We start from the raw sequence: 24,301 nt of genomic DNA, 5'->3' as shown, positions 1-24,301 counted from the left end.
ACACCTCCCAGTGTTCAGTGCCTCACTGTTTTGGCGGCTGCTGACTGCTGGTTGGCTGCTGGCTGATGTCCTTTACTTCCCTTTATTTTTGCTGATGTTGGGTGAGATCCAGTCTCCCCCTTGTCACAGTGCTCACGATCCTCTTATCAGCTGACTGTCTTGACCAAAGGGTATACAGAGGGGCCGCCACAAGTTAGCCTGCAGAAGAGGACAGTTAACAGTTGGATGATCAGGGGATGAACAACCAAAACTAAAAAAATAAATTAGTGTAGTATGACCCACAACAACAAACATTTTCATGTTTTGTCCAGTTTATTGTACTTAACTTTATGCAAAACTGTTTCTTAAAGCCATCATGAAGCACTCATTAACTGATATAAGTTTGGATTAGGCTGTCCTTGGCCGGTTCACAAAAGTGCAGTCACAGCCATTTCTGTTTAAAGATCAGGAACCCCATTTGCATCATGTTTACGTAAGTTGAAAGAGGGGTCATAAAGCAAGGTCATAAACAAAGTGAGCAATGTCGATGCATGTGAAGGAGTGGTGGCTATCTGCATTTGGACGTTCCCAGAAGTACCTACATCAGGGCTGTGCAGACTTCCTTCCCTCTGAGTGGAAATTAGTGTATACACATCAATACTGAGCCATAAAACCACCACTTTTTTTAATCCCTAACCCAGCTTTGTACTTATAGTAGAAGAAAAGAGGTGGAGTTTTCCACCTCCGTTTGTCCTTAGATGCCCTCCTCTAAATGTGCCTGTCATTTTGAGGTCCAGCTAAGCTGAGTGCTGATTCTTTAGATAAGGTCACTTCCAGTAGCCTGTGTCTCTGCTGTTAACACCCTCTCTGAGGGTGATCTTGCTATCAGTTTGCTATCAGCTTCGAGTGCCTTGGCCCGCAGTTCAGTCGCTGCTGCTCACTCTCCTGTTTCGAGAAAGGCAAAGGAGTGAATTCAGGCTCTGCTCCACGCATCAGGACAGCAGAGCATCTGGTGTGGAGCAGGCGACTGACGTAAAACAGCGACCGCTTGTGATGTGTCAGCACGAGCCTCGCTCGGGCGGGGTGGTGGTGGGCCTGGCCTTCAGCGTGCGCTCTGTGTTGCAGACATCTTCAGCCTGTTCGCCAGCGAGTCCGGCAGCTACGTCGTGCGGGAGGACATGGAGAGCCTGCTTCGCACCATGGACGGGGAGGTCCCGCCCTCACTCAGGAAGTGCTTTGCCGAGGTCAGCTCACTGCCTCCGGGGCCTGCTCCTGCCGCTCATCACTCAGGGCTTAGCATAACAGGCCCCGCCCCCTCGCCCTTCCCAGCAGCGTTTGAGAGAGAAAATGAAAGCATGAAACTGGTACAGCAGACCAAACAAGTTGATGCCCAGATAACAAAGCTAGTAAATATGGTAACAAGGTCATGCTTGTGTTTATTTTGTGGCAAGCAGTTTCATCAGCAGAGTGAAACTGCTGTAACATCCACTTTAGTAGTCCACCAGCACCAAAGACAGCTTGTTCTTTTCAGCTCCTGTTCCAGTGCCACATATATATGACTGAAAACGCCCTTTGATTGTAATCCATAGACAATTGCTCTAAAATCATTTTAGGCGTAGTTTGTGTCATCTGTCAGATCAGCTTTCATTAAAGTCATTGTATTTCCACTAACTGAATTAACTAGGACTTTTTTACATGGGTGTCTGTATCAATCTGTGTCAGCCTCAATTCGCCACCATTGTGTAATGTGCATGTGTCTTGACAAGATGGGTTTCAATTTTCAGTTTCTCTTCGGTAGTTTCTCCACAGAGCACTCTGCTTTTAAAAAGTACTGATAGAAGAATCAACCGCATATAATGATCAAAAACACTGATACAGAATCATTCTTACACAAAAACTGCTTAATTGGGCAGCTGGTTTCCGCCAGTCCGTTTATAAGGACCATTTTGGGCTCACTCACAGCATTTAATATAACACATGATTGGTATAAAAAGTTAAAAAAAGAAGCCTCTTGAATTTTAAAGTTGTGAGTCTTGTACCTCGTGCTACCTACCAAAGCACTTAGGACATAAAACATTTTGAGAGAAAAGTTGTGCAGTTTAGCTAAGTGCCCGGGTGCAAGTTGACAAGGCAGGAGAAACAGTGGCAGTCTTTTCATGTGAGAAATACTGCCATCTTGACTCATACCTCTAATGGGACTTTAGGCTGACCAGCACTAGCACATGCCTCTGTGAAATTAGGCATTCCTCTTACTGGCAGCCTGCACACTCTAAAAATTGTGAAAGGCCACGAGTACTGTGAAGAATGAGGAAGACAACAAACAAATGTAAAAGGCACCTTTTTAACCTAGACAGCACCAAGTATCACAGAGACGCTCAAAATGAAAAATGTTAGTCCAATCAGTATGGCCCATGCTGCACCTGCAGGTAGCATGATAACATTCAAATATGATTCATATTGTGAGTTTTATTTTATTTAGTAAATAATTCTATAAAAACGCTATGCAAATACCTTTTGGTCCATGTTTGGGGAGTTTAGCTAAGGACTTATCTCCATTGGAGAAAAACGGACGAATGTGCTTCTTGTAAGCAGAGTGCCCTGAATTTTGCCTGGTACACAGTGAGACTCTTAGTGGAGTAATGCTGTTTTTGTTGGTTTGTGATTCTCTACATTAATCTCCATAAACCTAAGTGGAGACGTTCATCCTTTAATAGGAATTTAATGACAGAAAAAGCTTCCACCCAACAACAGGGAAATTTCACCATCTTATGATATCCAGCCTAATGTTTGCTCTTTTTCCCTCAGTGCGCTCAGCTATTGATCCGGTTATGTCCACATGCTCTCGGCTGTTCTAGGGAGAGAAAGTCAATTACGAGAAGTTTAAGATGTGGCTGCTGCAGAACAAGGAGGCCTTCACCTTCTCCCGCTGGCTGCTGTCCAGCGGTGTGTGCGTCACGCTGACCGACGACAGTGACACCCCCACCTTCTACCAGACGCTGGCCGGAGTCACACACTGTGAGTCTCTCCCACAATGCACTGCTTTGTCTCTCCCGCACCCCCACCTGCACCTCCACCATCTTGTGGCGCTTTGGGGTTGAAGGGTTTGTTCTGCAGATCACTCATTCGCAGTGTGACAGTTTCTGCTTCATTTGTATTTGACCCACACTTTGACTAACTGTTGACCTGTTTTCACCCTGGTCAGACTTAAAAGTGGCATTCTGTCTTGAAATATATTCATTTAATTTTTGTAGATTTATGCAGGGTATGTTTCCAAGGTTTGTGTCGCAGCTTCTCAGCTGCAGATAGACGCCGGAGGTCGTTTTTTCCCAGTGGGAGTCTCAGGTCTGAGATGTAATTACAAGTGACAGGCCTTTCTTCAGCCTCCTGCGCGGAAGCTTGACGTGTCCCTTCTCCGTGGGGGCGGGTTAAAGTCCTCCAAACCAACGCCCAGCACCCAGCCAGAATGACAAGCAGATCAGTCAGCGTCATTTCAACAATCAGATCATCAGTGATCTGTTGATTTACTTGAATATTAATTGTTATGAGCGTTTACATGGGAAAAAGATACAAGTACCAATCTGTTCATTTGTTTTAATACATCACCCTGCTGTCAGTTGCTCCCTGTTGGTACTGACTCATAGGCTAGCCTACTTACCGACAATTACTTAAAATGTATCTTCCCTTTTTATTCTGCACTTTGCTATTGTTGTTACCGACTTATAGGCTAGCCATACTTAGCTACCGACTCAATATATATGTTCCGTTTTTATGCTGTACTTTGAAAAAGCCAAATCAGGCTATAGCCTTATTATTATTATTATAGCTGTAATTTTGCCTAAAACATATCATCTGCTGTTTGAAGAATAAAGAAGACTGTTTTATTACTCATCCATATTCATTTACAAGCTGCATGCGTTCTTGACCTTTTGTTTAGTTTTTAAAGAGACCGTAATTTTTTTTTTTTTTTTTTTTTTTTTTGGTGGGGTAAACGGCCAAACCGTGGGGCTCACTCCACATGTCAAATGTGAATGTAGTCTGTGTCCTATGCAAACTGTGTAATAGCCATGTTGTTGTAGTGTAAGACAGAACTGTAAAAATGCAGTTTTGCTGATTATTAAACTAGTTGAGAACTTGCTATAACAGTCTCCTTACGGTGCCATTTTTACTGATGGCCTGTAAGGCTAACTGCACTCAGTCATTTACTAGTAAAAACAAATACAGTAGATAATATTTATTCAGTATTGTAGAAATAATAGTAATATTCTGTAATATTATGTGTTATTAAATAGTATAATATATTTTATCAGTATTATAATTATAATAATAATATGCAATTTACATGCACATGAATCGTGTCCCATGAGAAGTGTTTTTTGTTGGATTTCATAGGCTGTGAAACCTTTCAAGGGGACAAAGTTGAATAAAAATATTTGTCATTGATGCATGATTAGGGACATACTTTCCCTGGAGTCTTATATTGAATATTGGGTGTTTTTGGAGTTCAGTCTTGCGTATCATAATGTGCTATATATTCCAAATTGGTGCTGCTTTCATTTGTCTTTTTATTCATTTAATTTACAGGTACTGTCAAAAATATGATATGTTTGTTCTGCAGTGTGTGCAATCTGCAGTGTAGATCTGTTTAGTGGGAAAAGTTGACTTATTTTGGAGATTTGGGAGAGCAAAATTAATAACCCGTTAAACCTTTTTTTTTACCTATGTTCAGCATAAATACCTCATTTTTTCCTGTCTCATAGTATGTATTATTTGTTAGTATATATTTTGTTTTTATTAGTGATATAACAGTCCAAATAAGTGTCCACACTTTACTTTTGAGATGGGTTCACAAGGAAATTGCTGACCCCACATTGAGACAATGACCTTTTCCACTTGTATCTGGGTCAGGCAAACACCTAGTGTTACACAGGTAAATATAGACTGGGCTTGTTTATCAGTCAAGGACAGAGCTGAACAGATCCAGGTGCAATCCCAGCCCCACCCAATCAGAGAGATGCCCGAAAAACAATGAGTAATCTGCCGCTTTGCTAATGGATTATCCTCTTAACACTGTGAGCAAGCGTGTGTGTGTGTGTGTGCGCGTGCACGTGTTTGTGTGTGTGTGTGTGTGTGTGTGTGTGTGTGTGTGTGTGTGCGCGCGCACGTGTGTGTGTGTGTGTGTGTGTGTGTGTGTGTGTGTGTGTGTGTGTGTGCGCGCACGTGTGTGTGTGTGTGTGTGTGTGTGTGCGCGCGCACGTGTGCGCGTGTGTGTGTGTGTGTGTGTGTGTGTGTGTGTGTGTGTGTGTGTGTATGACAGTCTTTGACAGCAATGTGTCGGCCCAGTATGCACTCACCATAGCATTCCTCTCCCAGGCATCTTATGGGCTGATGTGGCCGTAAACTCTGGGAAGTGATGGACAGTAAGGTTGACAGCGGAATATGAAATATCAGAATATGAAATATCATGCTGGCGGCCCCTGCAGTGGCATCACGGGGCGTTGCATGTATTTTTCTAATGCCGCCTACAGGCAGCCGACCCCTCTCCCACATTCCTCTGTGTACCGTGTGTAGGGGAAGATGCTGCTAGCTGACAGAGTCACACCTTGTGGTTTTTTGGGGATATATATATATATATATTTTTTGCCATCCAAGTATTGCCGTGCTGTCACTTCAGACTTGGACTCCTCCTGCAATCTGTTAATAGTGTCCTTAATTTATTCCTTTTTTTGTTTTTACCTCGGTCAAAAAATTGCTTTGTTTATTTGTGGAGTTATCAAGCAGTGAACGTAAAGCATAGATTAATTGCAAAGGTAGTATTTTTACATTCTAAGGGAAGACCTTTTCTGCGGTGACCTTGTTAATCACATGAATCTCATGGACCTCATAAATTAAAATTTTGCTTGTGTACAGCTCTGCTTGTGTACAGCTCTGTCTTCAGAAGTAGTTAAGTATAACAGCAACAATTTTGCTGTTATCAATCACAGGTTGTTCAGCTTTGCATCGCTCCCCCCTGTGTGTAGCGTTTTGGCAGCAATTTGTAATGTTGTCAGCCTTCAAACAAGCTTTTAAATTACACCCTCTGTGTTTTGTCTGCTCAGTCAAAGGCCGCTTGCCTCATCTGGCATGTTGGGAAATGGCTTTATGGTAGCGTTTCTCAACTTTTTTTTTTTTTTTGTCAAGGACACACCTGGGAAGTTGGTGATCATTTCGAGTCACAGCATGCATTGACATTCATGTTCTAAACATGCTCAATCATTTCAGTCATGCAGCTCCATAAACCGCAGTACCAGCCCATTCACACCAAAACAACCCCAAATTTCCCACCCACAATGTAAAATAATGTAAAAACACAACTCCATTTTTGAATCTGAGGCATTTGATGCCTCAAGTACCTGAACATTTCTTGCATTTTTGAGGTCATTGACGTCTGTGTCAGTGTATGTGACGGTGCTATTGGCATCTAATTTGCATTAGTCAAACTGAGTGCATTAAATGTCATTTTGTCGACACACTTGGATATCTGTGGAAAAAACTGGTGTAAAGGTGAGAAAAGGTTTCTGACGTAATCTACACAAACATGCCTGCCAGCCCAGTAAGATAACTGTGTTGCATGAAAGAACACAATGTCATTTCAGCTGGTCTTTATGACATAAGTCTGCCTGGCCTTTTAAGAGAATATTACATCCTACTGCTCAGATGCAAGCCGGGAATGTAATTGATTTTTGCTGTGGCAGAGTAATGCACTCTAATGACACTCAGCCTTGATGAGAGCAGGGGATAAAAGATGGCTTTATTGGTAAGCAGAGGTAATGACTTTTATAGATTGGTTGTCACTAACCAATGCATAGGTCTTGAATAATACTCAAATGATGAGCAGGTATTTATTTCCCTTGTGCCTATTTACGTCTGATATAGTGGATTTTTGTTTATTTTTCACCATTAAATTGAGATAATGACGATTTATTTCCCTCAGTATCTTCCTGTCACACATAGACCAAATGGAACTTCATAGCATGCTAGTGATGGGAGACTGAGGCTTTATGAGCCCCAAATTGGCTGGCACCGGCATGTGTCATCAGTGACTCACTGTTTTCAACCAATTGCACTGTTCTGTTGTGGAGAATGCAGCATTTTGATTGGTTCAGTAAAGCCTCCGTCCATTATGCAGGTCATGAATCCTGCCATCGCCAGAATATCGATCAGATGGCATGCTCTGAACTGGGCTCATGTTGTGAACATGAACATGTTATTCTTCTCCTCCAAAGAGTGGCTCTCAGTGATTAATCTCTCCCTTATTATTGCTGTGCCACCACAGATCTCAAGACAGCACTCCAGATTATTGATTGTCCTGGTCTTTGAGGCCGGCTCTTCTCTCCCCGCGTTCCTTCCTTCATTACACGCAGAACTTTATTTTTAGCTTCGAAGTCGGACATTTCAAAATGCCTTACTCTTTGACATTTGAATAGGCGTTCAAGGATATTGAACAATTGAAAGTTTGCCAGAGAAATTCAATAAGTGCTTTAATTTAAAAGCCAAGGAAATGATTTGTTCTTCTTACTCTTGTTTTATCTCCAAGCAGACTTTGATTCAGTGTCAGTAATGCACTACTCTTACCAGCTGGGCTGGAGTGTGGATTACGAAACTTCTATAATAAATCAACCTATATTAAAGGATTTGGTTGAATGAAGCAAGCATGCATACATATAAACATATGAACACACACACACACACACAGGCTTACCAGACTACTTGAACAATGCTAGTTAGAGACACCTGTGTGTGCTCTCAGGCTGACATTAGTATTGATATTTACATTTATTCATTTGGCGGATGCTTTTTATCCAAAGCAACTTACCAGTGAGGCAGAGTACAACACAAGCAAAAAACCATAAGTAGTCAACAATAGTAGAAGTGCTGCATGACCAGGTTTCAATGGTTGGCCAGACAAGGTACAAGCTAGCTGGTAGAGATAAGTGCGTTAAACCATTAGATAACATTTAAATAATGAAATTTTTGAAAAATAGTTTAGTAGGTATGCTACAAGCTTTGCATTTTAAATGCAGAAGTTTGGGACAGAGACCAGGAGAGAGATATCACTGAAGCACCCCACCTCACTGAATAAGGCTGCTGACAGCATTTGCGTAAAACATTTTGCGGGACCGGGAGGTCTGTCCTCTTCCTGTTCCCTGTGTAGTCCTTCTCAGCTTTCCATAATCTTTTGTTAGGGTTTCATGGGCAAGATCTGCCTGCCTTATTTGCATAGTTGTCCATCATCTGAGCATGTGCACTGTGATTTCTAGGATGTGAATTGAGGGTATCTTTAAGTGAAGTATGATGCTTCTTGTACTGTTGTACCATTAGGTTTATTTATTGTGAAGTACATGCTTTTACTACTGGTGTATTTAGTCTATAGAGTCCTTCTAACCTTTCTTCTTTAACCCCTGTTCAATGACACTGTCAGAACTCAGGCAGGGACTCAAGCGCAGACAGAGGAGATGGATGCCAAAAACAGGTTTAATAATCCAAACGGGTAATCCACAAAACGAAGTCAGGGCAGGCAGAGTCAAAAACCGGGCAGACACGGCGACCAAAACCACAGGGCAAGAATGAGGAACGAAGTCATGAAAAACAGGCAAAGTCCAAAACCAGAAAAACACAGCAAACATTCCACAAATCAGGTCCAGAAATCAAAGTCAAGAATGAACAGGCAAAGCAAAAGGAACCAACAGGCAAACCAGAACAGCCGGCGAGTAGCGAAACAGCAAACTGAGACGAACTGGCAAACAAGACAGAGACAAGCAGGGTAGATATAGGGCTAGGCTGATGAGGTGATGGGAAGCAGGTGTGCTGGCAGGCAGGTGGAGACAATCGGGTGGGCAGAGACAGGGCGGAGAGCGGGGCAGGGCTAGAACACAAGGAAAACAAAAGCACATGGACAGGGAAAAGAAAACAACCGGCTAAGACGCCGCAGTCATGACAGACACATGAGTTTGTCTGGTCTTCTTTATCAAGTAATACAGTGAGCAGATGGTTATATACATCTTGTTGTGTGTCTGCATTATGCACCCTGTGTAAGGATACACTGCACTTGATTTCAGATTTCAGTCATGTAAAATGGGGCTCTTTTTACTTTGTAATTTTGATGGACATTTTTTTTAAAACTTTTTTTTTTACAGTAGAAGAATCTGACATCATTGACTTGGAGAAGCGCTACTGGCTGCTCAAAGCGCAGTCCAGGACAGGCCGTTTTGACCTGGAAACCTTTGTCCCCCTGGTGTCTCCCCCAATTCACGCATCGCTAAGTGAAGGTAATGGAATCTTTATGACACCACCTTTCATGAGGCCCTTTGCCAACCATGTAGCTACAAACACACCATTACAAATTGTGAGAATATGTTGCAGTAATAGCTTTCTATAATTTCGGTCTTTTTGAAATCCAATCATTATATAGCAATTTATGGGCAATGGCTGCTCTCTGATCTGTTGTCTACCGGGCAGTTATGAACATATATGTAAAATATATCTAATCTTTCATTATTGTTACTTGTGTACAGATTTTCTTTGAAAATAGCAGTGTTTAGTTGGGTACACCAAGTACATAACAAGTCAATAGTCATGGGGAGTACTTGACAAAGACTGAGACCGAGTCATGAATGATTGCTATGTCCATCCAAACATGCTCCCTGGGGTTTCATATCCTGCCTGCTGTCTTAAAGCTTTTATCTCAAACCTTTTCCCGCCAGGCTTGTTCCATGCTTTCGACGAAAACCGCGACAATCACATCGACTTCAAGGAGATCTCGTGCGGTCTCTCAGCTTGTTGCAGGGGACCTCTGGCCGAAAGGCAGAAGTGTAAGTACGCCTCTCATAAAGGGGAATCGTAGCGGCACCCTTTTTAAGCCTCTTCGGCGTCACGCTTCGGCTTCTCATCGCCCTGCTTTTCCCTTCCTGCACAGTTTGCTTCAAAGTGTTTGACGTTGACCGCGACGGGGTCCTTTCCCGAACGGAGATCCAAGAGATGGTTGTAGCACTGCTGGAGGTGTGGAAAGACAACCGCACTGACACTATCCCTGTAAGTGCCAACAGCCAAAATTCATGGGTGATAAGCAGTCGTGTTTAGCGCAAGATTAATGTGATGACAAGTTCTGTTTATTTGATTGCAGAGTGTTACCAGCTACAAATCAGTTAGGTTTCACAGTATATTTATTGCAGTGGGTACTAAATATGGAATCGAGAAGCCCTCTGTGGCAAGCACATATCTCTTTATCAATCAGGCTGGTAAATAAACTAGCTGTACGTGTAAAAATTTATCTTGAAATTATACATTCTCGGGGATAAGGGCATGAGAGGAATGAGCAAGTTGTCATAAAGGAGAAAAAGCCTTTTCATGGGCACATCAATAACCAGAAAAACGAGTATTGATTTTTTTTTTTGTTTTGTTCATTTAATCAAGCCCCACGCAGGGCCAGCTCCATGTTAACATATGCTGCTCTCTGCTGCTCTCTTAGGAGCTGCATGCTAGTGTGTCTGACATCGTGGAAGACATTCTGAAAACACATGACACTACTAAGGTAGGTGTTCGGACTGCCTCTGGTTTTTGAAAGCCTGCTCTACTCTGTATTTTGGATATTTTTTTTAACAGCCTCGTTGTTTTATTCAGTTAGGGCATTTAACCTTGGAGGACTACCAGATGTGGAGCGTGAAGAATGCCCTCGCCAGCGAGTTCCTCAACCTGCTGTTTCAGGTAAGAGCTCTAGGCCTCTTTTCGGCTCCGTGTGGTGTGCCCCGGCACTGCATGTGGGTCACACCCTAGCACCCCGTACGGTTCAAACCTGCTCACCCAGCTGCACCCGCTCTCCCCAGGTGTGCCACATCGTCCTGGGCCTGCGACCTGCCACGCCCGAAGAGGAGGGCCAGATCATCAGGTGTGTGGTCTCTCACCCTCCCCCCCCCAAGGCCCAGCTACAGCTGGTGTGGGTGTTGAGTGAGGTGGGGGTGGCGTCGGGGCTGATGTTCTGTCCCCGTGCTCTACAGGGGCTGGCTGGAGAGGGAGGCCAGGTACGGTCTGCAGCCGGGACACCACTGGTTCCTCATCTCCATGCAGTGGTGGCAGCAGTGGACGGACTTCGTCAAATACGTGAGTGAGACCACATCAGTCCAGATGTCCACGTCATGCATTCGTACACAGGGCAGCAGTGTGGCGTTATGTTAAGGGGCAGGTCTTGCAATTGAATGGTTGCTGGTTTGATTCTCCACAGGGGCACTGCTGTTGTACCCTTTGGCAAGGTACTTAACCCACAATTGCCTCAGTAAATATCCAAATGGATAATACATAAAAATTGTAACCTGTGAAAGTCGCTCTGGATAAGAGCGTCTGCTGAATGACAAAAATGTAATGTAATGGACATATGTACTCCCTCGCCTTTTGGCAGATGGCAGTGCTGAAAATGGCCATTTGTGAGCAGTGTGAGTCAATTTGCCCGATTTGCCCTGCTTTTAGGACAACCGGGTGATCGTGGTGGAACAGCCGTCCATTCTGGGAGCGGGGCGGAGCTCTCTGGGGGCGGGCTCATCGGAGCAGGCGGACGGGGGCGGGATGACCAGCTCCCACAGCTCCTCGGAGGAGAAGTTCTCCGACAATGTCTCCAGTGCATCAGAGGCCTCGGAGACCAACGGCGGTAAGCACAGAAACGGTACACGCCCCCGGGGAGTGGGGCGTTCGGGCCTCCTATTGGCCAGCTCCAAGGCTGTGTGCCCAGAGCAGCGGCATTTGGGATTTCTGAGCTGACTGTAGAGGTGGTATCTTTGAAAAACACCCTTCCTCTCTCTCAGGTCTCATCCCCTCCAGTTCGGGCACAGACATCTGCTTCGCTCGGCAGCACAGCACCTCGGACAACAACAACCAGTGCTTCCTGGGGGCCAACGGGAACCTGCACCCCCACCTGGCGGCTCAGAGGCCGGGAGCCATCGACAACCAGCCGCTGGTCACCCCAGAGCCCCTGAAGGTGGGTGCTGACCGCACGGCTCTCCATCACACGTGTGGGATTACAGAGCGTCATCAGAACCACAGTCACAGCCCACCACGGTCAGATGGAAGTCACAGGGCTGGAAGAGGGTGCTAACCTGTCCGGTTTCACATTTACAGTTTTGTCAGTTAGCAGACGTGTAGCAGAGTGACCTCAGAGAACAATGTGCATCTAATAAAGTTGTAAGAAAAATGCTACAACCAGAACACAGCTGACCATGCTTAAACATGCGTCAGCTCCTCACACAGTGCAGTGGTAACTAGTGCATGCATACTTCAGTATATAAGTGGAATAAATATGTACATTCACTGTATGTTGTTTGTGTCTTGTATATTATACGTTAATCATAGTACAGATCCATATAACATGCCTATTTTATGGTTACAGCAGAATGCCACTATAACAAGGATTAGAGCTCTCCATTCTCATTCACAGACACACATACGCACAGGTGGTTTATAATGCAGCATAGCCCCAGTCCTCACCCACCTCTGCCCCATCCACTCTCTTGCTGCTGAATTTAAAGCTCAGATGGTGAAGTGTGGTTAGAGGTGTAGAGGTGTCTAATGGTCAGAACTCAGAAGGAGCATCCTTACAAACAGGAACACAATCGTTGAACTGATTGGTTTTCCTCGTTCCTCCAGGCCCCCACACTGACCATGGAGGGTGGAAGGCTAAAGCGGTCCCCGCAGCTGGTTCAGGGCCGGGACTTTGAGACGGTCCCGGAGCCGGTGTGGAGGGCCCTCTACCACTGGTACGGCGCCAACCTGAGCCTGCCCCGGCCGGTACGTATGACACCAACTAAAGAGCATCTCACCAAGGAATTGCACGATCAACACTAGATCACTTATGATATTTATAAAACTGCCTATTTATACTATAAGATGTGTGTGGGAATGTATTTTGCGATAAGGAGGCAGAGCTTGGCTGTGGTTTAAGATGACAGCACGGTCCCCCTCTGTCTCCCCTCCCTGGCCCCAGGTGATCCGGGACACCAAGACAGGGCTGTCAGAGCTGGAGCTCTTCCCCCGCCACCTGCTCTTCCTGCGGCAGCAGCCTGCCAACCGCACCCCCCAGTCCAACATGTGGGTCAATATGGGTACGAGCAGCACGTGGTCACTGCCCCGCGTTTATCCTGTGTGTGTGTGTGTGTGTGTGTGTGTGTGTGTGTGTGTGTGTGTGTGTGTGTGCGCGTGAGCGCGTGTTTGTGCCAATACATTCTGTCCCTGCAAAGACCATTGATTTTTGGCTCTCCCTGCAGGAAACGTGCCCTCTCCCAGCACCCCTCTGAAGCGAGTGCTGGCCTACACGGGCTGCTTCAGCAGAATGGACACAATCAAAGACATCCACGACTACCTGTCCCAGCGGCTGCGCATCAAGGAGGAGGACATGAGGCTGTGGCTCTACAACAATGAGGTGGGGCCCACTAACAAGGCCACAGCAAACTTCACTCACTATGAGGGGCCCACAAACAAGGCCACAGCAAACTTCACTCGCTATGAGGGGCCCACAAACAAGGCCACAGCAAACTTCACTCGCTATGAGGGGCCCACAAACAAGGCCACAGCAAACTTCACTCGCTATGAGGGGCCCACAAACAAGGCCACAGCAAACTTCACTCGCTATGAGGGGCCCACTAACAAGGCCACAGCAAACTTCACTCATATATAGGGGTGCTTTCAAACAGGACCTTAATATGCTACTCAAATTTGCATAGGTTCTCAAAGAATGCTAAAACAAATTATACACGCTGAAGGCCAACTGCCAACAGCACTCACATTTTTGTATATACAGAAAGCATGACATTCATCTGGGTATGACACTTTCAGGCTGAAGCAGAGATCCAGCACATCTCTGCAAAGCAGATGCAACCTGTTGGAGTCACTCTGCCGTGTGCCTCACTTTGGAGAGCTGCTTTGTACATGTTCATACAGTGTGTGAAGTGAAATATTCAAAACCTTTTTTTGTTCTGTTGTTTTCCTGAAAGTCTTTCCCTCTCTTCTCTTTCCATGGTCCTAACGATATGGCCCTAGCTGAACTCTCACAGATAGACAAAGTCACAATAAAGCACAGGCAGTGTGACAGTATTGATAGTGTATGATTATGATTGAACCAGAACTTAGCGTGCTAGCTTTGCTGTGCTAGTCTGTCTGACGATAACAATTTGTCTTTAACAATATAACTACGTCCAATTAGCCGTTCACTTTCAGTTTTTATCGACGTTGTACACTATATTATACAGCAGAGTGAACAGTAGATTTCCATGAACAACATTCACACTAACATTATTCTTCCCCAGTATCTTTCCACATATATATGCATAACATGTTTTATTTTTCAGAATTACCTCACACTGCTTGATGATGAAGACCATACTTTGGAGGGTTTGAAGATTCCTGATGAACAGCACATGGTTATTGAGGGTATGTATTAAGTAAATATTCTTGCCTTTGTAAAGATTACTGAAATATTCATGTCTGATTCCTTATTTAATGTGCAACATGCAGTCCAAACACACATCTGATAATAAAACTTTACCCTGTCCTTTAGTTCGAAATAAAGACATGAGCTGGCCTGAAGAGATGTCCTTCATTGCAAACAGCAGCAAGATGGACCGACACAAAGGTATTGTGCCAACTACTGTGATTTCTGCATTGATTTAATGTTAGCATGAAAAAAGGGGGGTCTTGCATTGTCTGTATCATGACATTTGAACACTCTTGGCCTTCCTGGTCTCTTATAGTACCAACTGAAAAGGGAGCCACGGGGCTGAGTAATTTGGGCAACACATGCTTTATGAACTCCAGTATCCAGTGTGTCAGCAACACCAAGCCTTTGACAGAGTACTTCACCTCAGGGAGCCACCTCTACGAGCTCAACCGGTGGGTGCCCTCAGCACATTTGTCTGGTTTTGCATGTACTGTACTTGTATGTTTTTCCAGTACTTAGTATGGATTCACTTTAACACACATGATTTGGCTTGATATTTACCAATCTTAAAATGGTTTCACCTCTACTCAAGTGGGCTGTATTTATGTGGTTATGCCTGCCTACAGTGCATTGGCATTGTTTCTCATATGTGGATTTGTATGTAATCAAATGGGTTCACATGTATGCATATTGTTGCACACGTATAAGTGCTCCTGTGACACATTTTCCACCATTTGTCAGTGTTTTTGATTCACAGAATGATCCCTCTCTCTTGTAATTCTTGACAAGAAGCCAGTTTTGCACAGGAGCTGAAGACAGACTGGATGCATATGTTATTAATGGCACAGCGATTAACCAAGATTAAAATAATCAGGATCTCTAAGATGGTGCTTGTTTCTGCCTCAGAACCAATCCCATCGGGATGCGAGGTCACATGGCCAAGTGCTACGGGGATCTGGTCCAGGAACTGTGGAGCGGAACGCAGAAGAACGTTGCCCCACTGAAGCTCAGGGTAGGTTCCCAGCGCCTCCTGTTTCCCTGGAGCCCACTCATAATAGCCCATAATATATGTGGGCAGCAGTGTAGTGTAGTGGTGAGGAGTGGGGCTTGTAACACTATGGCTGCTGGTTCAATTCCATGCTGGGGCACTGCTGCTGTACCCTTGGGTAAGATACTTCACCCACAGTTTCCTCAGTAAAATATCCAGCTGTATAAATGGAGAAAATTGTAACCTATGTAAGCTCTGGATAAGAGCATCTGCTAAATGATAATAATTTAATGTAATATATAAACTTCTCTGTGGTTGTTCTGTCTTTTTTAGTGGACAATAGCAAAATATGCCCCAAGATTCAATGGCTTTCAGCAACAAGACTCCCAGGAGCTGCTGGCTTTCCTGCTGGACGGACTCCATGAGGACCTGAACCGTGTCCACGAGAAGCCCTATGTGGAGCTGAAGGACAGCGACGGGCGGCCAGACTGGGAGGTGGCGTCAGAGGTCAGAGTTCACCCAGTGCAGTCTGTCCTTCAGACCAGAGCGGCAGAGCTGCTGTGTCATTGCAAACACTCCTTCATTGTCCTTTGGGCATCAGAGTCTCTTATTTTCAGTATGCGGGCATTACCATGCTGCTGATAAAAAGGAAAGGAGTGGGAGATTGTCTGTTTTAAGACACTTTGCGTCATCGTTATTCTGACGACATGGCTACAAAAGTAATAATAATGATCTTGACGAGCTGCAGTTATAAACCTCCTTTTTCGTATCTCAAAGAGCTTTACACTAAAAGATAACCCACCTCAACCACCACCTGTATATAGCACTCACCTGGGTGATGCACAGCAGTGATTTTGGAAGAAGGCAGTCAGCACACATTGGCTGAGGTGGAGAGATGGCTTTTTAGCCAGGTAAAGTGGGAGATTATTATATAGCTAGATTTAGGGAGCCACATTGAAAATTTGATAAGGACAGCAGGAAACCTGATGGTCTTTATGATAAATTCCATGGGATATTTAGTGAAACAAGTGAGGTTTAATGTCTCATTCGAAAGGGAGAGTCTCATACAGCAGTGTCCCTATCACAGCTAGGGCACTGGTTTTCTGCTTGATCCAGAGGAAAACCCGCCCCCTACTGGCAGATGACAGGACTGCAGTGACATTGGACTGATGAGTGCCGTCTCCTCCAACAGGCCTGGGAGAACCACCTGAGAAGGAACCGCTCCATCGTGGTGGACCTGTTCCACGGTCAGCTCAGGTCCCAGGTCAAGTGTAAAACCTGCGGCCACATCAGCGCACGCTTCGACCCCTTCAACTTCCTCTCCTTGCCGCTGCCCATGGACAGCTCCATGCACTTAGAGATCATAGGTGAGAATAGAGGAGGGGGGTACGCTTCCCTCATACTGTAAACACTCTGTTTGCTGTGTAGACCTTTTCAGTGTTACTCACAAAAGCTTCTGTGGGTGTACATTACAGGAATCAAGAAAGAGTTTCTAAATAATTTTTCATGCAGTTTTGTCAAATGCAATGTGAGTTGGAATTACACGCATTCTGAATGCACTTCCCATTTACACAGACAATTAGCGTGATGAATTCTCTCTTTTATTTCTTTTTTTCCCCAGTAATTAAGCTAGACGGTTCCACCCCGGTGCGGTACGGTCTGCGGCTCAATATGGATGAGAAGTACACCGCCCTGAAGAAACAGCTGAGCGAGCTCTGCGGCCTCAAGCCCGAGCAGATCCTGCTGGCTGAGGTCCACACCTCCAACATAAAGGTGAGGCCTTCTGTTTCCACCGTTACGGGGCTGTACATATCAAATCTGCCCGCAAGCTGGCCCTCAAACAAACGGCTGTTTCTGTTTCTAGAATTTTCCGCAGGACAACCAGAAGGTCCGTCGGACGGTGAGCGGGTTCCTGTGCGCGTTTGAGATCCCTGTGCCGGGGTCGCCCACGTCTGTCGGCTCGCCCACACAAACTGGTGAGAATGACTCATTTCTTACCTACAACTGTATATCTGTCTCTCACTCTCTTTTTCTCATTTTCTCTCTTGCTCTCTCTCTCTATTTATATCTGTATCTATATCTGTACCTGTACCTGTACCTGTACCTGTATCTGTATCTGTATCTGTATCTGTATCTGTACCTGTACCTGTACCTGTACCTGTACCTGTACCTGTACCTGTACCTGTACCTGTACCTGTATCTGTAACTGTACTTGTACCTGTACCTGTACCTGTATCTGTATCTGTATCTGTATCTGTATCTCTCTCTACATACACGCCTGGTTCATGGTCAGTGTTCATGTTTCTAGAAGTTTCTTCCCTGTCGAATGGAACTCCCCCCGCCGCCACCAACAATAACTCCGTGAAGCCCAGCCTCCTGCCCAACGGAATGCCAAGCACCATGGTGCCCTGCGGAACGGAGACGAGCCTCGCCAACGGCATCCCGAACGGGCACGCGGTGCCCATTCAGGACAGCCCCTTCACAGGTTACATCATCGCTGTCCACAGGAAGATGGTGAGGGCCAGAGCGACCCTTTTAAAAATGCCCCTCCAAAACCCTTGAACATCCCATCTAAATCCTACAGAGGATTTGCCCTTTCTACCAAACATTGTCACATTAGCATGAATTATTTGTTACAGTCAACAACGTTGCTGTTGTCAGTACTTCCCTGCTATGGTTGTACAGCAGTAGAAAAAATAAATAAAAATGACAATTTTTTTTTACACTTGGAAGAATCTATTTTATTAAACATTTTATTCTCCCTAGTTTTTGAAAATGCAGTGGTACTCTTGTGGTCTGTTACTCTTCTAACCCCATAACTTGTTGTGTGTGTGTGCATAGATTTCACAGTGCTCGATGTTATGTTTTATGGATTACAGATGATTTATTTATAGTTGATGGTCATGTTGAGAGGTGTTATTCTTGCCTGCTGAATGTGGAATGGTGTGAAGTGACATGCGGGGCTCTATCCACAGATGCGGACGGAGCTCTACTTCCTATCCTCTCAGAAGAACCGGCCCAGCCTCTTCGGCATGCCGCTGATCGTGCCCTGCACGGTGCGCACCAGAGCGAAGGACCTCTACGACGCCGTGTGGATCCAGGTGTCCCGGCTGGCCAGCCCCCTGCCCCCGCAGGAGGCCAGCAACCACGCCCAGGACTGGTCAGTGTCTTGGAGAAACGCCCGTCTCTAGACAGCTTAGGCTCGCTCACTGGAAGCTGCAACTGCCACCATAAGTAACCATCCACACGTCTGTAGCCATTTCTGCTGAACGCTGTCAGCTTGTCTCCCATAGACTCTGAGAGAATTGCCTCAGTAGCCATTTTGTTAAGGTCATGCACAGAAAAACAGGTGGTATGTTAATTGGAGAATGACCTTTGTCCTATCGGGTCCTGGTCTTTCAGTGATGACAGCATGGGCTACCAGTATCCCTTCACTCTCCGAGTGGTGCAGAAAGATGGGAGCTCCTGTGCCTGGTGCCCGTGGTACAGGTAAGATTTACCTGACATCCGTTTGAAGGGTTGCCCAGGTGCGCCATATGGAAGATGTCAATAATGATGTCATGTGGACATAGGTTCTGCCGCGGCTGCACGGTGGACTGCAACGAGGACCAGGCCGCCGTCGGCAACGCCTACATCGCTGTGGACTGGGACCCTACGGCACTGCACCTCCGGTACCAGACCTCCCAGGAGAGGGTGAGAGAGTCACACTCGGCACTGCCAATCACGACACAGCACGGCAGCCAGGTGTTGGGCAGAGTCAATTTTGTCACACGCCTGGGATCAGTCCAGCTTATTAATTCACTGCTTTCTAAAGTGGGTCAGTCTTGTAATCGTAATTATGAAATGTGTCTGACCTGATTTCAGACCAAGATTTCTTATGGCAGTACACTTTTCTTGTCACATTTATTATTCTTTGATGTTTTATCTAAAATTATTCCCTTGAATTTCTTATTTCTCTTTTGCTTTTTCAACGTAAAATTTGTCCTTGCAAGTTGCCTCTGATAAGTGGGTTCCTGAGTACGAGTGAAAGTGGTGTGATGATGATGATGGTGATGATAATGATAGTGATGATGATCGTGACGATGATGAGGAGGGCTGTCGCTGGTCCCGCAGACGGTGGAAGAGCACGCCAGCGTGGAGTTCAGCCGCCGTACCCAGGCAGAGCCCATCAGCCTGGACAGCTGCCTGCGAGCCTTCACCAGCGAGGAGGAGCTGGGGGAGGACGAGAAGTACTACTGCTCCAAGTGCAAGACGCACCGCCTGGCCACCAAGAAGCTGGACCTGTGGAGGCTGCCCCCCATCCTGGTCAGGGCGATAAGCTGCCTTCATGTCTACTGTAGACCTCTTGTCTGATCTGACCTGTACCCTGCCTGATTAGCCTGTAAATCTCAATCCAACAAAGCATTGAACTGGAAATACCACAAAATATGGAGTCGTATAAAATTAACAATGTCATGTATCTGATTTGTTTTGCAGATTGTTCATTTGAAACGGTTCCAGTTCGTGAACGGGCGCTGGATAAAGTCTCAGAAGATAGTGAAGTTCCCCAGGGAGAACTTTGATCCCAGTGCCTTCCTGGCACCGAGAGAGGTGGAGCAGAGCCACCAGGGGCAGGGGGAGTGTTCAGGGGAGGGTGCACTGGGGGCAGGACAAGTGCCGAAGCCTGGGGGCGAGGACACGGCAGCCACGCCTTCCATGGCTGTGCCGGAGGGGCTTCTCAACAGCGTCAAAGGTACAGTGTGTACTGTTCCAGTCTGCGCTAGTGAAACCTCACAAACCCCCATGATGGGCGGAGCTAGCTTTTCCTGTCAATCACTGACTTGTCTGAACGAATCAAGACATTTTTCTCTCCATGCCAAAACACTGTGATTGGTTCAGATCAGAAAGTGATGGAACATCACAGCTTCACTCATTTTGGGGTTCATGAGGCTTCACTCTCCCTTCGTTAACGTGCACGGATTAGAGTCTTTCCATACTTGAAAAGCACAGAAGTGATATCTGTGTGTGTGTGTGTGTGTGTGTGTGCGGTGTGTGTTTGCAGGCTCTCCTGGCTCAGGGCGGAAGTCGGATGGAGACGGCAGCCCGTCCCACAGCCCTAAGAGCACAGGCAGGAAGCCGCGGCGCCTGCGTCTGCCCCAGCTGGGCAGCAAGCACCGGCTCTGCGACAGCAAGGAGAACCTGGCCGCCAGGGAGAGCCCCACGGAGCAGGAGCAGGAGCCGGGCGTGCCCGAGGGGGAGGCTCCGGGGAAGGACTGCCACGTGACCGCAGCCAACGGGCTCAGGCACGAGAGCAGCAACGGCCACTCTGATGACAACATGGACCTGGAGCCCTCTCACGATCAAAGAGACGAAATCTGCCTGGACCCCATATACAACTTATATGCAATTTCAGTAAGTTTTTACCCGCTGAATTTCTACTCTAATCAGTCTAAGAAACTAGAGCTGTCTTGTTTCCATGGGCATACTTGACCTCTGTATTGTATGATCATGTAGCTAACATTGTGTGTGTGTGTGTGTGTGTGATTTGTGTTCTCAGTGTCACTCCGGAATTCTGGGAGGAGGCCACTACGTGACGTATGCCAAAAACCCCAATGAAAAGTGGTACTGTTACAATGACAGCAGCTGCAAGGTAAGGCGACTGCTGTTTTATGGTTATTTTGTTACTGTGTCTAATTGACAGCAGACCAATTGTAACTTATCTTGATCTTCTTGTTGCTGTTTTGTAAAAACTATTATATATGACAGTTAATCTCTGATTGGCGAATGGATTTTCTCTTTCAGGAGGTGCACTCTGAGGAGATAGACACGGACTCCGCCTACATCCTCTTCTATGAGCAGCAGGGAGTGGAGTACTCCATGTTTCTGCCGAGGACTGACGGGAAAAAGATGGCTGACACCAGCAGCATGGACGAAGATTTTGAATCGGACTACAAGAAGTACTGTGTCCTCCAGTGATGGTGGGGGCGCTGTTCTTTCATTTGCGAAACGTGGCCCCCCGTGGTCTCCCAGAAGCCGAGGGAACTCCACCGTGTGTGTCCGAAAGCACAAACGCACCGCCGTTACCAGTAGTCATCAGAAATGGAATTTCAATCTGCGGGGTTGCTTTTTCCAATGGTGGTACTTTTCAGCTGTTTCAGACCTGTAACTTACAGTAAAACAAGAGAAGGAGGATTTATCTGCTGCGTTTGCCAAGTGAACAAGTGTTATATGTGCTGGACTTAGAATGAGATGCAATGTGCATAACATGGACACACATAGGTGTATAGGATGTCTGCTGAAGAGCTGGAACCAGTCATCAGCTGCCTGTTGGCCAGGTTGATTGTGATACCAGAGTGGGCACAGCAAGGATCATTCTTACAGGGCCAGTGTAGAAAGTACATGGTGTCTGGCAGTTCATATGAACATCTAATAGAGAAATGCATACAAAGGATACTGTAAGTGAAAGTTTCCGCTACTTTGCAGTACTATGGACATGCTGTCAGCAGAAAAAAACCTCACGCTACCTCAGTATTTTTTGCTGTGTACTGGCTGGCTATTAACAGTAGCAGGGTTAGAAAATCAAAGCTGAAATACACTTGAGAGAGTAAACTAGTCACTTCCTGCCTGAATCTCGCACTTGCTCCTGTAAGATTAACGTGTCTGCTCAATAAAATGGCCCCCATTAAGATTACAGACATTAGGGAGACCTGTGGTTTGCACTTCGACTGCCAAAACCAGGGATTTTGTGAAGATGGCGTATGTGTAAAAATGTATTTGGCATTTGGTGAATTTGATGCACTTTTTTAAGTTGTAAGCTTGATTTGAATTTTTTTGGTTTGTATTATGGATGGGTGCCATACAGTATGCGTCAAAGAGTTTCGGGCCATTTAAAGTATTTTTTATTAATCTTTTTTTTAATTATTTGTTTTGCTCAAGAATTGATTTTATGTGTTTTTTTGCCAGTCAATACTTTTCATTTTTAATTACTCTCTCTTTCTCCATTCACCATACATTCACTTGCTCGTGCCATTTTGATCCAATGTAGAAATTCAGCAGAACAGGTGCTAACGTGCTAAAGTACAACATCACAAAAATTCTATAATGTTAATATCTGAATTACATTCTCTCAGCTTCCAAATTTATTTCCTGCTCTGTTTGTACTAATTTGGCAGTTGCCAAATCATTGTAAATCAGCTTTCTGATGTTCATTTTTTTATTTAGAGGCTGAAAAGCTTAATTTTTGCAGGTCAGTTGCATACTGAGAGAGCCCATTGTGTGTTTGAGAGCTTACATCTCACTCAACTCAGCATGGCATTTTATAAATAGTGTCACAAAAGAATGTTATTAGCTATGTACAGCCTCTATTGAAACTTGTGATGTTAAAGTTCATCTGAGCTGTTCTTTTCCATCACAGATATGAATAGGTGTGTTTTCTGGTTTTTAGTAGCACCAAATTGGGAGTGTTTCTGTGGAAGTGTATGAATTGCCATTCTGATTGGATGCATTCCTTGCACATTGATGTATGACAGGTTTCTCCAGCCAATGGGTTCTAAGGGTATGCTCCTAAGAACCGTTACTATCCAATAGGAATGCTTCCACCCAATGGCCATGCTCAAAATTTAGCAAAACCTAATTTTTCTGGTAGGGATTAGAGTAAAAACATTTTTGTTTTACATGCTTCTGGGATCCCATTAAAACATGTTTGATGCAGTGAGACCACAAGGCAAGAGGCTTTGAAAAATTCAAGCACAGAACACCAGTCACCCTTGACCGTTGTGACTCCATTGCTTTAATGACAGTTAGTCACTGGATGGGGTTGCATCTCACCCATCATCACCACAATGATGTGAAGTTCCAACTCTTAGATGTTAGAAAATACTGTCAGTGGAGTAGATTTAACTGTATCACTGTAAGCTTTATATATACAAGTTAAAGAGTCTCCTCTTTAAATGTAAAATGTAAAAAAATGAGCTGTTAAATATTAAAACCACTTTGACATCAAATATAATAAAGAATATTGAAAAACGTCACATGGGGAACACGCTGAGACCCAGAAGTAGGTCAGAGAAGTTCAGTGCTATCTCTATAAGCATTCTGGCTTTGAATGAAGGGCCTGTGCAGGGAAGTCTCAGTACTTCACTATCATTATTTATTCGCTTAACAGATGCTGTTTTTCGGGGGGGAACTGCACAGCTTACATTTTATACCTTATCCATTTATACAGCTGGGCAGTTCAGGTTTATTTACCTTGCTTGTGGGCACAATAGCATTGTCCCACCCCTTAATCAAACCAGCAACCCTTGTGTCTTGGCCCCTAACTATAACTCCACTGTGGACACACAACGTAGTACAAGTGTAAAAGCAGGGTGGAGTCAGCTTTTTTTGCTCTTTATCTTACAGCTCTCGTTTTAAAACTTGTTTTTAGACCTTTGCCTGCTAGTACAGGGGGTCATGTACTGGGATTGGAGCTAGATCCATAGTGCAGACAGTGCAGTGTGCTACTGAATTGTATGTCTTTTGTCTGTCATTAGTTATCTTTTTGCTAAATGGTTTCTCATGGATCGGCAGAGATGTATTAATTTAATGAACTTTTATTTTGTAAAGTATTGTGTAAAGAATAAAAATGACATTGCACTGACATCGATTTTGGAGGAAAAAAAAACCCAACATGTACATAAGTGTGTTTTGGAAAATGGATGTGTTGGAATGTGAGCTGTATAAATTGTACTTGAATGTAGTTGTATATGGAGTGAATCTTGTTTATCTGTACCTATTGTTGAAGCAACCAATTAAATACTGTGGAAGAATGCCAAGATTTCCGTTTTTTCAGTGTGTCTGAAGGGGCAGAGAAAGGGAACAGTGTGAATGGATTATGGGGGATGTGAGACTCATGGGATCCTGAT

General features: G+C 45.1%; 1 protein-coding gene across 1 annotated transcript in view; it reads left to right on the top strand.

Annotated features, from left to right (window-relative positions):
* LOC118774986 (ubiquitin carboxyl-terminal hydrolase 32-like) overlaps positions 1-22,343 on the top strand; it is a 37,132-nt gene extending 14,789 nt beyond the window's left edge. The window contains exons 4-34 of the mRNA XM_036524643.1: positions 1,105-1,223; positions 2,835-2,994; positions 9,153-9,284; positions 9,720-9,827; positions 9,932-10,047; positions 10,484-10,546; positions 10,636-10,719; positions 10,839-10,900; positions 11,010-11,112; positions 11,476-11,653; positions 11,808-11,980; positions 12,646-12,786; positions 12,983-13,100; positions 13,263-13,417; positions 14,343-14,424; positions 14,552-14,626; positions 14,745-14,883; positions 15,338-15,443; positions 15,753-15,926; positions 16,612-16,786; positions 17,041-17,192; positions 17,284-17,395; positions 17,728-17,933; positions 18,395-18,579; positions 18,822-18,908; positions 18,992-19,112; positions 19,533-19,724; positions 19,896-20,151; positions 20,461-20,810; positions 20,956-21,048; positions 21,201-22,343. Of these exons, the coding sequence (XP_036380536.1) occupies positions 1,105-1,223; positions 2,835-2,994; positions 9,153-9,284; positions 9,720-9,827; positions 9,932-10,047; positions 10,484-10,546; positions 10,636-10,719; positions 10,839-10,900; positions 11,010-11,112; positions 11,476-11,653; positions 11,808-11,980; positions 12,646-12,786; positions 12,983-13,100; positions 13,263-13,417; positions 14,343-14,424; positions 14,552-14,626; positions 14,745-14,883; positions 15,338-15,443; positions 15,753-15,926; positions 16,612-16,786; positions 17,041-17,192; positions 17,284-17,395; positions 17,728-17,933; positions 18,395-18,579; positions 18,822-18,908; positions 18,992-19,112; positions 19,533-19,724; positions 19,896-20,151; positions 20,461-20,810; positions 20,956-21,048; positions 21,201-21,374 (4,391 nt within the window). The 3' untranslated portion in view covers positions 21,375-22,343. The remainder of the gene's footprint in view (positions 1-1,104; positions 1,224-2,834; positions 2,995-9,152; positions 9,285-9,719; positions 9,828-9,931; positions 10,048-10,483; positions 10,547-10,635; positions 10,720-10,838; positions 10,901-11,009; positions 11,113-11,475; positions 11,654-11,807; positions 11,981-12,645; positions 12,787-12,982; positions 13,101-13,262; positions 13,418-14,342; positions 14,425-14,551; positions 14,627-14,744; positions 14,884-15,337; positions 15,444-15,752; positions 15,927-16,611; positions 16,787-17,040; positions 17,193-17,283; positions 17,396-17,727; positions 17,934-18,394; positions 18,580-18,821; positions 18,909-18,991; positions 19,113-19,532; positions 19,725-19,895; positions 20,152-20,460; positions 20,811-20,955; positions 21,049-21,200) is intronic.
* The last annotated feature ends 1,958 nt before the right edge of the window (positions 22,344-24,301 follow it).

This window comes from Megalops cyprinoides, chromosome 3 (assembly GCF_013368585.1).
Source record: "Megalops cyprinoides isolate fMegCyp1 chromosome 3, fMegCyp1.pri, whole genome shotgun sequence".
Lineage (NCBI taxonomy): Eukaryota > Metazoa > Chordata > Actinopteri > Elopiformes > Megalopidae > Megalops > Megalops cyprinoides.
Note: the sequence above shows the minus strand (reverse complement) of the source record. Positions and strands in the feature narration are given on the sequence as shown.